This window comes from Pelobates fuscus, chromosome 5, assembly GCF_036172605.1.
Source record: "Pelobates fuscus isolate aPelFus1 chromosome 5, aPelFus1.pri, whole genome shotgun sequence".
Lineage (NCBI taxonomy): Eukaryota > Metazoa > Chordata > Amphibia > Anura > Pelobatidae > Pelobates > Pelobates fuscus.
Genome location: NC_086321.1, coordinates 229,446,164 through 229,462,771, shown reverse-complemented (window position 1 = coordinate 229,462,771; position 16,608 = coordinate 229,446,164). Strand labels below are relative to the sequence as shown.

At 41.8% G+C, this 16,608-nt stretch overlaps 1 protein-coding gene across 3 annotated transcripts in view; it reads right to left on the bottom strand.

Annotated features, from left to right (window-relative positions):
* Positions 1-16,608, bottom strand: part of JAK2 (Janus kinase 2) — a 274,226-nt gene that overhangs the window by 108,300 nt on the left and 149,318 nt on the right. For all 3 annotated transcript variants that reach the window (XM_063455097.1, XM_063455098.1, XM_063455099.1), the window contains exons 4-5: positions 13,814-13,937; positions 8,777-8,894 (exon numbers count right to left, since the gene is read on the bottom strand). In XM_063455097.1, the coding sequence (XP_063311167.1) occupies positions 8,777-8,894; positions 13,814-13,937 (242 nt within the window). The remainder of the gene's footprint in view (positions 1-8,776; positions 8,895-13,813; positions 13,938-16,608) is intronic.

Genomic DNA, 16,608 nt, shown 5'->3' with positions numbered 1-16,608 from the left:
TGGGAGGGGGGGACCGGCATGCTGGTGAGTGGGTGGGGGGGACCGGCACTCCGACACCATCCCTGGTGGTCCAGTGGTGAGTGAACTCTAGCCTGAGGGCTAGAGTTCACTCTCGCGAGATCCGGTCGTTGCCATGGCAACGCGCCGGATCTCGCGAGAGGAACCCGGCGGAGCTGCAAGATAGAGCTCCGCCGGGTCCTCTACCTCCCTCCCCAGCCGCAGGTCTCTCCAAGGGGGCCGGTGAGGGAGATCTATGATCTCCTCACCGGCCCTTCATTGAAAACAGCGGGGCCGGCGCTCGGATAGTGCCGGCCCTGCATAGACCGGCAGGGGAGATCCTGGGACCTTCCCCTGCCGGCCTCGGCCCATGGCCACCGCGGCCCACCGGGCATTTGCCCGGTGTGCCCGATGGCCAGTCCGGGCCTGGCAAACAGTCTTTATTAACTGCCACTTTCTAATGATTCTCAAACTCGTAACCGATATTCTAAAAATTAAAATGCCAAATATTGTAAAGCAAAGCACTCAGTGAAAATGTCAACAAAATAATAATAAAATTAAGATGCTGCAACACTTATGTGAGTATTTCTGTACTGCATGTAACACAGATACAAATATAAAAGGAACACTATAGTTGTCACCTAAATTACTTTAGCTAAATAAAGCAGTTTTAGTGTATAGATCATTCCCCTGCAATTTCACTGCTCAATTCACTGTCATTTAGGAGTTCAATCACTTTGTTTCTGTTAATGCAGCCCTAGCCACACCTCCCCTGGCTATGATCGACAGAGCCTGCATGAAAAAATAAAAAACTGGTTTCACTTTCAAACAGATGTAATTTACCTTTAATAATTGTATCTCAATCTCTAAATTGAACTTTAATCACATACAGGAGGCTCTTGCAGGGTCTAGCAAGCTATTAACATAGCAGGGGATGAGAAAATCTTAATTTAACAGAACTTGCAATAAAGAAAGCCTAAATAGGGCTCTCTTTACAGGAAGTGTTTATGGAAGGCTGTGCACGTCACATGCAGGGAGGTGTGACTAGGGTTCATACACAAAGGGATTTAACTCCTAAATGGCAGAGGATTGAGCAGTGAGCCTGCAGGGGCATGTTCTATACACAAAAAACTGCTTCATTAAGCTAAAGTTGTTCAGGTGACTATAGTGTCCCTTAAACGTTATGTGCCAATAATTCTGACACTATTATTATAATTCGTATTTAAATATCGTCAACTTATTCAACAGTGCTCTACAATATTTTGAAAGGGGGAAATTTAACAATAAATTAGACAATTACAAAATATTACAGGAAGAATTGGTAGATGAGGACTCTGCTCAGACGAGCTTACAGTCTAGTGGAGTGGAGTATAAAAACACAATAGGAAGGGCGTAAAAAAGGGAACAGCAAACAAGATTGGAAAGTAGCAGAACTGGAGGTGAGAGTGGAGTGTGGTTCTTTAGGAGAGAGCAAGAGACAGATTAGTAACATAGAAGTTCCTCTGTGAGACCATAAGCATTTCTGAAAATATTGGTTTTGAGTGACTTGTTAAAAGATTAAAGACTAGAGGAGAGTTTGATGGGGGTAGGTAGGGTTTGCCTAATGAAAGGAGCCGCCTGTGAGAAGTTCTGTAAGCGCAGCGGACAGGAATAAGCCTCCAGCAGAGCAGAGAGACCAAAAAGGGGCATACCTACGCATCAGTGAAGAAATGTAACAGAGGCTAGAGTTGTTTAGAGCTTTATGGGTACGGGTTACAATTTTGAACGGACAACCATAGGATACAGGAAACCAGTGTAAGGATTGTTAGAGGGCCGAGCTGTGAGGAACGACAGAAGAGAAAGATCAGTCTGGCTATGGGTCAAGTGCTCCAAAAGTTTGCTTTTCTGGACAGGAAATTACATTACAGGATGTGCAATGAAGAAATGTCGATAAGTGGACAGAACTATTTGCGCTTACTTTATTTTGACTGGTTACGGACCCGAAAAGTCGACCAATCTGCAGCTCTATATGATTACTGCACCAGATTTATAAAACTCAAAGCCATTGCAAAAGCGATAAAAAAAAAAAAAAAAAAAAGACAATTAGGTAGAAGGAGGAGGGAGGGAGAGAGGGTAGAAGTGGGAATTAGCTTTTTTTTTTTTTTTTTTTTTAAAGGCAATACAAGTAACAGAGGAAGGTGGGAGGGAGGGAACAGAAACCCATCTTCACCTTGCCTGCAAGGAGGAAGATTATCACATCTGTTGCAAGCACACTTATGACAGATGCCAAATTTGCACAGAATTGACAGAGGTCATGGCTGTCTAAATCATGTGTGCCAGGAATGCAACTAGTCCACAAGCAACAATTTAAAATAACTCAGTATGTACAGTGTTTTAAGCAGAAACACTGCACATACTGACTACTACCACCATGACCACTTCAAATCACTGAAGTGGTCATGGTGGTCGGTGTAACCTTTTATGAAAATAAAACTGAATCTGACACTTTTAATGGAGAAAACAAAAGACATTTATGAAAAATAAAACCTAAAAGTCCATTTTTTTTGTTCTATTAGTGTAAACTAGGTTTTACAATGTTGTCATTAACTTTGAAAGTCTGATTTAAAAAAAACACCTGTTTTGATTTACAACATGAACAAGATGTATGTAAATTTCCACTAAGAATGTGCCAGCATATATGGGCAAAAACTCAAATAAGGAGTCAAACTCAACCAAGTACAAAGGGCCACTAGTACTGCTTCTACAATTTATTCGACACAACCTTTCAAAAAAGGAAACACTATTAATTACATCATCAAGTGTGCCAATTTTGTACCCAAATCCCTGCTTTCCTTTTTCCCCAAACTACACATTAACAACTATCATAGCCTGCCTTTAAATGTGTGTAAAATATACCTTTGTATAAATTATACTTTGATCTTGCCTACATTACCTTTGCATTTACATAAATAGTTATCAGTAGGACAAGTGTTCACCTTAATTGTCCTAGAATAGATCCCCTCCCTGTGAGTTACACCTCCAGCCATTCCCTCTACAATTAAAGTTTGAGAAACAGCTGAAGAGTCATGGTTGTTAACCTGTGTTTTAGACTAAAGTGATTTAAGGAAAAAAAATGCACTTGTAATGCTGCAAAAGTAATAATCATTTTAATTTTGTATTTTGGCATAGGTATTACACTTTTGTAAATGTGCGGGCTAGGGTTCGTGTTGGAGCACATGGAAGTTCTAAATTAATGAGACCAATGGCAACATGAGGATGAGGACACTAACTCCCCACCTTCCCTGGTTGATAATAATAGAAATATATCAAATTAAAACCTTTAATGGTAAAATGGAGAAAAACAAGTTTTCTTCCAACACATGTTGTACTATGCATTAACCCAGTAGTTCTCAAACCAGTCCAGGCTTTAGGGATTACCCAGTTGTATCTAGATGTTTTTTTAATAAACCACTGCATTAACCTAATAAAAAGAAAAAAAAACTGCATACACTACTATATACATGCCCTCATTCTCAGGCTCAGTCTTGCTGTATAGTCAGGAGCTCAGATCTCACAAACTTGTGTTACACACGCCTAGGTGATAAGTTGGCGAAACCACTCTCCCCATAGCTGTATAAAGAACGCATATTAACACACAAGCACAGAGAGAATAGCATACTCAAAACAACTGGGAATATTAGTTTTAAAGTTATGTATATTCCCTGGGACGTGAGACGAATGCGCACGTAGCAAGTAGAAGAAGTGTGATGCAACTGGAGCTTGACGACTATCTTGCAACATAGCCAAGATTAAAATACATAATTGTCCCTCTGTCCTTGTTTCATCATAAGTAAAACATCAAGTCAGAAAAGGATGACAAAGATGATTATGGACAGAAAACACCAGCTGTCAACCTTATTAATTTTCTATTATTAGTCAGTGGCCCTTTCAGCGCACAAAATTAATTATGCCATATTTTTCTTTACCATCAAGATAAACAAAGATTGCAGAAAGCAACTTAAAGGGACACTATAGTCACCAGAACAACTACAGACTAGTGCAGTGATTCTGGTGAGTAGTCTGTCCCTGCGGGCATTTTCATGTAAACACTGCCTTTTCAGTCAAACACTGAGGTGCTGCACTGGCATTCAGCGTCTTCATGCTCTACATGGAAACGCTGAACATATGCTGAACATACCTCCCAATGCTTTGTCATAGGAAAGCATTGTATTGTCATTTCCAATGATCTCAGCCATGGAGGTGGAGTGGGAGCAGAGACAGCGCCTGCGGACACGCACGGCGGCAGCATAAAGGTGAGTTTTACACTTTTTTATAGGACTTAAGGAGGGGCAGGGAACCTAAAAAGTGTTTTCAGCACTATAAGGTCAGGAGTACACATTTTCACAGCTCTGAAATACAAACTAGTCAAAAATAAAAGGATCACAATACAAGAAACAAAGAGGTAAAAACATTATCGAGCTTGATCCAACTTATAATAAAAATAAAAAAATGTTACTTAAAGGATCACTATAGGGTCATAAACACAAACATGTATTCCTGACCCTATAGTGTCAAAACCACCACTTAGCCCCCCTGGACCCCTTCATGCCTATATAAATATAGCAAAATCTTACTTTATTCAATCCTCAAGCTGTAACTCTGCATGCTGTTAGACTCAGAAAAACAAGCAGTCTGCTGACATCATTACAAGTGGTAGCCTGATCCAATCACAATGCTTCCCCATAGGATTGTCTGAGACTGACAAAGAGGCAGACCAGGGGCAGAGCCAGCATGATTCAAACACAGCCCTGGCCAATCAGCATCTCCTCGTAGAGATGAATTGATTCAATGAATCTCTATGAGGAAAGTTTAGTGTCTGCATGCAGAGGGAGGAGATACTGAATGTTTGGATGCCTTTTAGGCAGCCATGACCCAGGAAAGATCTCTAACAGCTATCAGAGGAATGGCCAGTGAAGTTATCACTAGGCTGTAATGTAAACACTGCATTTTCTCTGAAAAGACCGTGTTTACAGCAAAAAGCTTGAAGGTAATGATTCTACTCACTAGAACAAATTCAATAAGCTGTGGTTGTTCTGGTGACTATAGTGTCCCTTTAAAATAAAATAAACAATATAGTGATCTTCAAAATGTCCTAGCTTAGTTGCTAGCAAGAAATCTATTAAAATATATATTTGTTTATAAAGGGTTTGTCTATAAACAAAAAGAGTCAAATATGCACCTGCTCACAAATTATTGCACAGTTGCAGTAAAACATTAAATCACAAGCTGCAAGATAATAACCATCAATTTATATTTATATTAAAATGTATATGAGCAGTGCCATCTTAACAACATTATGGGCCCCTGGGCAAAGCAGTGCACTGGGGCCCGGCCTCCAAGAAATGCAATACATTCATACAATACACACGCACGGGCCGCTGTATATGCACGGGCTGCTGAATGCATGCACACAGACTGCTGAACACACACACACACACACATTTTGCTAAACACAGACACAGACCGCTGAATACACACAGACAATGACAGGTGCAGTGTGTGTGTGTGTGTGTGTGTGTGTGGGAGGGGGGGGGGCAGAGGGGTTCAGTGTGTGTTTGAGGGGTGCAGTGTGTATTTGTGAGGGGTGCAGTGTGTGTGTATGAAAGGTGCTGTGTGAGTGAGCTACAGTGTGTGAGTGAGGGGTGCTGCGTGTGCGCGTGTCAGGGGTGCTGCGTGTGTGGTGCTGAATGTGAGGGGGGGTGTGCATAGGGATTTTTATTAAAAAAAACAACAACAAAAAACGCTTTATGTTGCGCGCGCCCCCCCCCCCACCTTTCGTCTTACCTTTGGTGAAGGAGAGGGGGGGGGGGGACAGTCAGCCCTGGTGGTTTCAGTGGTGAGTACTACAGATCTACAGCCTATAGCTCGTCAGGTTGGAGGATATCTTCACTACTTCTGCGAGCAGACTACTGTGTTGGAGCGTTGCCAATGCGCAGCCATGCTCAGACCAGCATGCTCGCGGGAGGAACTGCCTCCCAAGTCCTCCCTCTCATGCAGCCCTTGGTATTTTATTGGAGTTTGTACACACAGTGTACACTTTTCCATTATATGAGTTATAAAAGGAACAAATTACAATGCATTGGGTTTACAAACAAAGCAACAATCATGGCATCAAACTAAAGTTAAACTAAAAGAGCATTGGAATGCACCAAGTTGCATGTCACTGTATTTACGCGGAAAACTCTACTCAGTGAGGCTATGAAACAATGATATCCTCTGCTGAACTGTTCTAAGTATGTAAGGTCAGTTTAAGTGAGTAGGTCAGTAGGCGTGGAGGATTGAATTAAACTTAAGAAGAAACACATAAAAAACTAGATAAGAAACATAAAAGCAAAAGGTTGAATTTGGGTTAGTGATAGCGACTCAAAGGATCAACGACATCCGTCCTCATGGGGCTGCTGTCAAGGTGTCCACCTAGGTAGTGTGCTTCTCAGTTAGCTTGCAGTGCGTGTTGGGTCACATCCCCTATGGCGTCTTCCGTAGGGCTTTGTGGGTTGACCCTGGGAGTGTGGTTGAGGCTAGCATGTCCAAGCTCTTGAGGAATATCTCTGGGTCTTCTTCGGAGGACAGAGTGAGTATGTTGGTACCCTGTTGCACCACAAGTGAGCCTTCTGTGATCCAATGGTAACGAACAAAGTACTCTCTCAGTCTCCTAGCAACTGGTGCCAGTTGCCTCCTTGCGGTAAGGACAGAAAATGGAAGGTCACTATATATGGCTACATCTAGCCATACTCTCGCCGCTACATCTCTGGTGTCTCTGGGGGCACAGGCATGTGCTGCTGGCGACTTGAGCACCCGGAAGGTGGATAAAATAAGTGGGGTGTTTGAGTTACATTTGAGGCCCATGGAGAGTAAGTAAGCCTCCGAACGAAGGGCAGTAGGTCTTCTCCGCCCACTTTTTCAAGAAAGAGACTCTTAATCTGTGGGGCCGAGTGAGGGAGATCTTTGATCTCCCCACCGGTTCGAGAGAACCCTAAGCACGTAAGAAGGGCTGGCAGAGACACCATAGCTACTACCAGAGATGTAGTGGTGAGAGCCGCCATTATGGATAGATCCAGACCACTGGGGTCTGTGAACTTTGAAGGATGCGATGTAGCCCCATGCCTGAGGGCCCCCTGGGCAACTGCCCAGCGTGCCCATGCAGAAAGACAGCCCTGTATACGAGAATGGAGAGCTAAAAAAAAAGTGTTTACAGTTGTGTTCTTGTAATGTAATGTCATAAATGCAATCCAGAAATTATAGTATAGCGAATTAAAAGGCAGTCATAGCACTCGAGTTACGTAGATGGTTGGACCAAGTAACATTCTTATACAGTTTTGAATAATTCAACTATAAAAGAAAAAGAAAACACAACAAAAATGAAAACAGTGTCCCGTCCATCACAGGACAAAGAGCAAAGCCCCCCCCCACAAAAAATATAGTGTGATCGATTTATGCCAATAGACCCAGAGTCCCCCTAAAGCATGGGTGGACCCAAGCATTTCAAGAAGAGGTGGTAGGGATGTATATATTGGAATGTTATCAGCTAAAGGGCGTTACTATGAGAGTCATAATAGTGGGGTGTCCTTGAAGTCCAGTAGGGAGTTTTGATTTTTTTTTTTATCTTTTTAAGAGTATGTCATAATGAGGAAGCTCACTTTCTCAACACTCGTTGAAAATATTTGTAAAGAGTATACCTTGCACACAGTGGCAACTATCGCGGTCAGAGGGGTCGCAGCTGTAACCGGGCCAGCCACTCCAAGGGGCTCGGCCGCCCTGCCTACCCCTGCGACCACGGTGCCTGCCGCCATGTGTTGTGGCCCCGGCCACACGTTAAGGGGTCCAATGGGTGGCCATGCTATAACAGGGCAACCTGGCCCCCTGAGATGACATCAGATGCTGGGAGGGAGTGACAGCCCTCCCAGCAACCACCGGGAGCCGAGATGGAGGAAGGAGAGCTGAGCCTGAGCCACCACTGGACCCCAGGGAAGTCACCCTCCTGCATCTAAAAAGGTAAGAAACAGGAGCGTGACTAAAACATTTTGTATGTATGTGTGTGTGTGTGTGTGTGTGTGTGTGTATGTGTCTGTATGAATATTTCTCTATATGTGTGTGTGTGTCTGTCTGTGTGTGTATGTGTATATGTGTATCTGTATGTATGTCTGTCTGTGTGTGTTTGTATGTGTGTGTGTGTCTGTATGTATGTATGTATGTATGTGTGTGCTGGTGTCTCTCTGTATATGTGTGTGTGTGCCTGCATGGGGGGGGGGGGAGGGGGGAGATGTATGAGGGGGGAGATGGCAGGGGATCAATGTATGTGCTGGGGGAGGGTGGGGCCCCAGGGAAGTTTTCGCACCAGGGCCCTGTGGTTTCTAGTTATGCCTCTCCTTGCACACAGCATGAAATCATAGGCTCTAAGTGCTTAGCAGTGATTAAAGGGTCGTTGTAAATTTGACAGCAATCCTGCATCCTCTAGCACGTAAGCTCATTGACCAGGGCCCTCAACCCCTCTGTTCCTGTGCGTCCATTTGTCTGGTTACAATTACGTGTCTGTTAGTCCACCCATTGTACAGCGCTATGGAATTTGCTGGCGCTATATAAATAATAAAATAATAATAATAGTATCAAGGAGAGGGAATAGACCGTGGATGTCAGGATCACACAAATCTTTATGAAACCTATCCAGAGAGTTTTGGCAGAATACTTTAAGATTTACTGTGAAAGATGCAGAAAACAGAGGAGTCCATACAAAAATCCATACCTGGGCAAATAAGTACGACATGACAAAGTCATCCAGAACAGGGCTCTCTGATGCTTTTACAAGTCCATGTCGAAATGCTCGGCTGCTTCCATTGCAGTACCAGTGAGGAAAGTAAAATCTGTTGAGATTGTAAATAAGTTATTGTATAAATAAAATAATTAAAGAAAAAGTATACACACAACATTTGCTACTTTCACCATTTTAACTTTACAAATAATCTATAGAATGACCTTAAAGTTTTAAAAAAAACTGCCATATACATTTCAAGTTTTAATAGCACTTCCTTATAAAAGTGCCGTTCTTGGATGCTAAATACAGCTTTAGAAAGAATCATGTCTTATATGCAATAGAAATTATAAACATAATTCTCTATTTATGACTGAGGCAAGACATTTCTCTGAATTACAGGGCAGAGAATAAGATTAACAAAGAAGCCCAATTTTTCTGGATTAATACTTTAATATATTTGTTTGTGTTTGTATTGTCAGTTAGATTCTGTAGCACAGAAGTGTCATATGTTCCTAAAAATTTCACTTAAACTGTTCGACTGCATATTTTTCAGTCAATCTGGCTGCCAGTTTAAATAGACTATAATTTTTTTAGCATATCTCAAAATGTCTCTAGTACTGTTGTTTGCTTGATGGTTTTACTGTGTAAGTTATAATACTGATCGGAAAATGCAACAAAATGCAATTTTACCAAAATATTTAAAAAAATAAAAAAATAGTATTTTTCCAGTCAAAGCATAACAACATAATAATCTTTGAGCGTTTTAGAGCTATGGTATTTTAAAATAGTTGACACATTCCAAAAGATTCATCTGTTTTCACATGATACAGAGAGACATAATCTGCTGTCACTATAGGACTGACTGTGTTTGTGACAATCTCTGTGTGTCAGAATGCTGAAAAAGATCAATACTTAAAGGGGTACACACTAGTCACTATAACCATTGTGACTAATGGAATTGGTTATAGTGCATGAAGTACCCTCACACAGTGCCTCTACTTCACTACTTTCAAGCAGTTTAACACTCAATGAGGGTCACAGGTTGCCCACTGTCTGGCCTCTGCTAGAGGCATAGCTACTCCCTTAGTCATACCAATCCATGCAGGTGGCTATGAGAAGCCAAAACCAGTCAGTTGACAATCTCAGGTAATCACTGCTGTCCTCTGCTGATCTGGAAAGTGCTTCCTTACTCAGCACAGAGGTAATGGGCTGCTTTTGTTTAGTATTACATTATTAAAAACAAGTTAACACTGAATGAGAGGATGAGGCCAGGGGACAACAAATAATACAACCACTTTAACCCCTTAAGGACACATGACGTGTGTGACATGTCATGATTCCCTTTTATTCCAGAAGTTTGGTCCTTAAGGGGTTAATCAGTTACAGTGCATACAGTGTCCCTTTAAAACCTTGTTTGCATAGAATGCATTGGGTGTGCTCTACTCGAAGGCTTTCTAGCATGTGGCTGACTGATCTGCAGCCTGGGAATATCAAACAAAACCTTCCCATGGGTCAATATTGATGTGTATTTTATCCAAGATGAATGTGTGCTTCTTCCTATGTCCCATTAAAGCTCATGTGATGGTTGATTGTTTAATAAAGCTGCAGCAGGGATTTTAAGTTATGCTTTATTATGTTTTACCCATCCTCTCTATTCATACCATTTATGTAGGGTTTAAGGCTGTACAGACTGCTTTGCCCCACTACAGGAAGCAAGATAGAGGCATGATTGGGGAGGCTAGGGAGAAATATTGTGTTCAATGCAACCGGTTTCCCAAATTCTCATCATCTGTCAAATGAGAAAGTTTGGGAAAAGAACCAACATTACACACATACAGAAACAATGGCATACAAACGGACATTGCATACATAGGAACACCAACATGCACACAAAATAAATCCAAGCACAAGAACACAGACATTTACCGATATATGCACCAGCGCACCTAATTAGTGAGTGTGTGTATGTTGGTGTTCATGTGTTTGCGTGTATGTACTCTTTGAAATGTACCACATCCCTCCACACACAAGTACCCAACTATTGTCCCGAGAATCATACAAATTGTAGGAGAAATTTCCATGTTAAATGTAGTTTAGGACTCACCAGTAATAGAATAGGTTGACTTAGTGGTATGGGTAGAACAAAACAACCTTACAAAATATCTTCATATTTTGTCATTTAGACAGCCATGCTTAATAAGTCATTAAACATACACATTTGAATATGCTTTGTATGCCAATATATTTATGTGTATATTTGTATAAATTTAAACAAACATATACATTTATTAAGGTCCACACAATACATATTATGGGTTGTGCTTCCCAATTTTCTATTTTTTATGTGGATGGTCCGGCAACCTGTACTCTGAATGAATTGGTTTATTGACAATACATAGAGGCAAAAAATATTATCAATCATCTACATGTTATCCATATTGGTGATGTTTTGTAAACTTTTTAAGTACAATTGATAGTGGAACCCAAAATGGTGGACTTCTTGGTACAGGTTACAACCTCATATGTTGATGCTAATCCATTACTAAATAGTATTTGCAGTAAAATGAAGGTGTGTAAATATCAATGGTCAGAAAAATCAGCTATCAGACAAAACAAATATTACACATCAGTCAAAGACCTAGCTTTCACCCTTGCCAAAATAATGTGGACAAATACTTTTTTTCCATTGCAATATTAAAATACAATTAACATTTTATTTGGGGAGAGGACTGAAGATGGGCCAGCTGGAGAGTTCAAAGAACTCCAGCCACCCATACTGAAACAGAGGCAGGGATTTGGAATTATGTAATTTCCCCGGCAACTCACCTTACAGCCCTACTGCCAGTAGCACAAGGTTTAAAGGACCACACAACTAGGGATAAACCGATATTGATTTTTTAGAGCCGATACCGATAATCTGTGAACTTTCAGGCCGATAGCCGATAACTTACCGATATTCTGTACGTTTACCATTTCGAAAAAATAAAATATTTCTACACAAATCTACTGTTAACTGAACACGTTTTGAATTTTTTTGCAAATCTTTTTTATTTTTTTTTATTAAGGTAAATACACAAAATATACATGCCAGTCAGAATTATCTATGTTTTCAAGAATATTTGTGTGTGTAGTGGATGCAGTGAGAGTATATGATTAGTGGATGCAGTGTGTGTGTTTGTGTAGTGGATGCTAAATATGTGTTTGTGTACTGTGTATAATGAATGCAGTGAGTGTGTGTGTAGTGTGTATATAATGAATGCAGAGTGTGTGTAGTGTGCGTAAAGTGAATGCAGTGTGTAGTGCACGTAAAGTGAATGCAGTGTGTGTGTGTAGTGCACGTAAAGTGAATGCAGTGTGTGTGTGTAGTGTGCGTAAAGTGAATGCAGTGTGTGTAGTGTACGTAAAGTGAATGCAGTGTGTGTAGTGTACGTAAAGTGAATGCAGTGTGTTTGTGTAGTGTATGTGTATATAATGAATACAGGGTGTGTGTGTGGTGTGTGTATATAATGAATGCAAACTGTGTGTGTGTTTGTGTAGTGTGTGTGTATATAATGAATACAGGGTGTGTGTGTGTGTGGTGTGTGTATATAATGAATGCAAACTGTGTGTGTTTGTGTAGTGTGTGTATAGTGAATGCAGTGTGTTTGTGTAGTGTGTTTATATAGTGCAGAGTGTGTGTTTGTGTAGGTATGTAATGTGTGTAATGTGTGTAAAATGGGGGGGACTCGCAAGATTTAGACAGGGGAGCTGAAGGGAGCTGCTGGGAAGGTAATTAAGAGCTTGCTGCGGGCCCTCCAGGACCGCCGGGCTTGTAATCGGCCCGGCGGTCCTATTCTGCATTATCGGCAATATCGGTATCTCTATAGGCAGATACGGATATTGCCGAAAATACCAAATATCGGCCGATCCCTACACTATACACCTGAAAGCACTTCAGTTTGCTGAAGTACTTAATGGGTGAGGAGTATCCCATTAAAAAGGCACCTTATACAAGTGCTGATTTCTATGGGAAATCAACAGTTTTATAATAAATGAAAAAAACCACTGGCTGTCAAACAGCCAGGGAGGTTTCCTCCTGCTTCCGTTGGCTACACTGAGCTAACGGATGTGGCAAGCACTTTCTACTTTAGTGTATATGCGCCCCCCCCCCCCCGTCCTTTCCCTTCCCTCCCCTCCCCTCCCTTCCCTTCCCTCCCCTCCCCTCCCCTCCCCTCCCCTCCCCTCCCCTCCCTTCCCTTACCTTCCCTCCCTTCCATACCTCTTTCTCAGACTTCAAATCAGAAAGTGTGTGTGCATGCACAGAGGGAGAACTTCAGAGGCTTCCTGGGAAAACGTGGAGAGCTTGCAAAGGCTTTTGAAAGCTCTTTTAAGATATACCCCCAATGAATACATGCATAAAAATGCATTTGAGTATTCATTAGGGGTATATACACAATATAGGGGTTTTAACTCTTTTGCCCATTTGGGCAGTGGGGTGTTCATTTAAGGTTCATATAGATGATCAGCCCCACTAAAGGCAGACTGTGCACAGAGTGCAGTATGGTCTTAGTGTCCTCACCACAGCACGAGGGCCTTTAAATGATGCACTCACACTGTATTTGAAGGGACAGTTCTTTTGTGTCTCAAGATCAGGGACACGAGGGAACCAATGTCGGATAGAGGGACAAGACCTTAAAATCGGGATGGTCACAACGTATCTGGGATTACTAAGACAACTACATTTTATAGACAAGTACAAGAAATATTTACACATCCATAATGACAGTTTTTCCAGCATTTTAAGAATGCAATAAACGGCTTGGATCACAGTGCATGAAATCCTATGTTTATACTTACTTGTTTCCGGGTTAATGCATATATGTCAATTAGTTATACATTTGACCTCCATTCCTACTTCAATATACATTTTTGCCATTCTATAACAAATTGGTTTGATACTCCAGCTCTAAAAAAAATTACACACCCAACAACTGTATGAACCCTAAAAGTGAAATCATACATAAAAAAAAAAAAAATAAAACACCGTACCTTAACCTAAAGATCAGATTCTGCTTTGTCGTCTCTTCTACCAGGAAGGTCTCGTTGGGAGGGAACCACACTCTGTCCAACTCATTCATAAGTGCAAACAAGCCATAATACACTGGTGTAACACCTGGGAAACAGAAAAAAAATAATACAAGAGTATTTTACTTATTCAATAAAATGTGACTATTAAAGAAACATTTGAATGAAAAGGGAAAAAATTATAATTATCGTTTTTATTATTATTAGAGGATGTATTCTTTTTAATAGCCCACTGGAATAAAATTGCAAAATGCGGAAATCATAGATTGTTGGCACAGTTTAAGGACTGGGTCAGAAATCCCTGATGCAGGGCAATTCATTGGGGTTATATTTGCCATGTGCCTGGCAGGACATCTTGGACCTGAAATTTATAAAATAAACCATACCATATATTATATGTACACATTTTATAATGTAGAAAACAACAAAAGGAAGATGGAATCAAGCACAACTCTCAGGTGTCCCTATTTAGGAGACAGACCATTTTTGGCCCAAATCCTTCTACCCTCTTTTCTATAGTAATGTTCCTCTTTTCTAGAAGCATCACATTGGTGGTGTGTGAGTGCATAATCAGGGCCGGCGCTGCCATAAGGTGAATATGGCATTCGCCTAGGGCGCCGACCTGCAGGGGGCGCCCACGAGAGGTTTCCAGGTGGGATGCACTGCTGCTGTCTATGTCTGGTGTACTGGGACTAGCCACTCCCCAGCCCAGCCACTCACCTGCTGGGCTCCTTTCCGCCATTTGCCTGCTCAGGAATTGGAACACTGTGCTTCCTGAAGGCAGGGGAACACCGGGACATGACCTTTATTCCAGCTGCCCCCTGCCTTTGAACACCGGAACTCTGAGGGAAACAGGAAGAAGCCTGTGCTCACAGTGCATGGCTCTCCTGCTCCCCCAGCAACAAGAAGAACAACTTCCTGCAGGCTGGACCCCTCTCCTCTTCATAGCATTCAGGTAGGCTGAGGGGGATTGTTTATTGCATGAATGGTTGTAAAAGGGTGGGTGTGTTAAATTGCTGTATTTCTGTGTGTAAATAAAGTGTTACTTCATATGAAGTTGTGTGAGTTTGTGTTCGAGTAACAGTGTGTGTTTTAGTGAGAGTATGCAAGTGGCACTGTGTGTGTGTGTGTGTGTGTTAGTGACAGTGTGTACGTGACACTGTGTGTTAGTGAGAGTGTGTAAGGGACACTGTGTGTTAGTGAGTGTGTAAGGAACACTGTGTGTGTGCATGTGACAATGTGTGTTAGTGAGAGCGTGCAAGTGACACTGTGTGTGTTAGTGAGAGGGTGTAAGGGACACTATGTGTGTTAGTGAGAGGGGTGTAAGGGACACCGTGTGTGAGTGTGCAAGTGACACTGTGTGTGCATTAGTGAGAGTGTGCAAGTGACACTGTGTGTGTGTTCGTGAGAGTGTGCAAGTGACACTGTGTATGTGTTCGTGAGAGTGTGCAAGTGACACTGTGTATGTGTTCGTGAGAGTGTGCAAGTGACACTGTGTATATGTTAGTGAGAAGTTGTAAGGGACACTGTGTGGGTGTGTGTTAGTGAGAGTGTGCAAGTGACAATGTGTGTGAGCTAGTGAGAGTGTGTAAGTGACACGGTGTGTCGGTGAGATGGTGTAAGGGACACTGTGTGTCGGTGAGAGTGTGCAATTGGCACTGTGTGTGTGTTAGTGAGAGTGTGCAAATGAGTGTGTGTGTTCGTGAGACTGTGTAAGTGAGTGAGTGTGTGTGTGTGTGTGTTAGTGAGAGTGTGTCTCTTTTTTCTCTAAATGTGTGCTTACTATGTCTCTCTCCTAAGTCTATGTCTCTCCTATCCAAGTCTCTGTTTCGTAAATATCCCACCAGTCAGTCTATCCTTTCCCTAAATGTCTCCCCAAGCTGTTCCCATTCTCTCTCACTGTGCATCTGCTTTCACTTAAAGGGACACTATAGGCACCCTTACCCGGGTAAGGGACTGAAGTTTTTGTTTTTTTTCACCCCTTTTGCACCACGAGTTAGGGGTGCTTGACAGAGGGGGAAGCTATAGTGCCAGGAAAACAAGTTTGTTTTCCTGGCACTATAGTTTCCCTTTAATGTCTACTCGGTGTGTCTCTTTTCCTAAATGTCTCTTCACTGCAATTCAGAGTTTACTGAATAAACCTCTGAGAGAATGTAGTTGCATTCATGAGGGGCGGCAAAATGGATTGCTGCCTAGGGTGGCAAGAATCCTCGCACTGGCCCTGTGCAGCATAATAGAGATTCATGGCAAATAATAGTTACAGTAATACGTCTTTAAAGGGACACTATAGTCACCAAAACAACTTTAGCTTAATGAAGCAGTTTTGGTGTATAGATCATGTCCTTGCAGTCTCACTGCTCAATTCTCTGCCATTTAGGAGTTAAATCACTTGGTTTATGAACCCTAGTCACACCTCCCCTCATGTGACTTGCACAACCTTTCTAAACACTTCCTGTAAAGAGTTTATCCTTTCTTTATTGCAAGTTCTGTTTAATTTAGATTGTCTTATCCCCTGCTATGTTAATAGCTTGCTAGACCTTGCAAAAACCTCCTGTATGTAATTAAAGTTCGATTTACAGAGAAAGAGATACAAATGTTTAAGGTAAGTACAGTTTTTTTTTATTAATGCAGGCTGTGTCAATCATAGTCAAGTGAGGTGTGCCAAGGGCTGCATAAACAGAAACTAAAGTGTGTTAACTCCTAAATGGCAGTGAATTGAGCAGTGAAACCCGAGAAGCATGATCTATACACTAAAACTG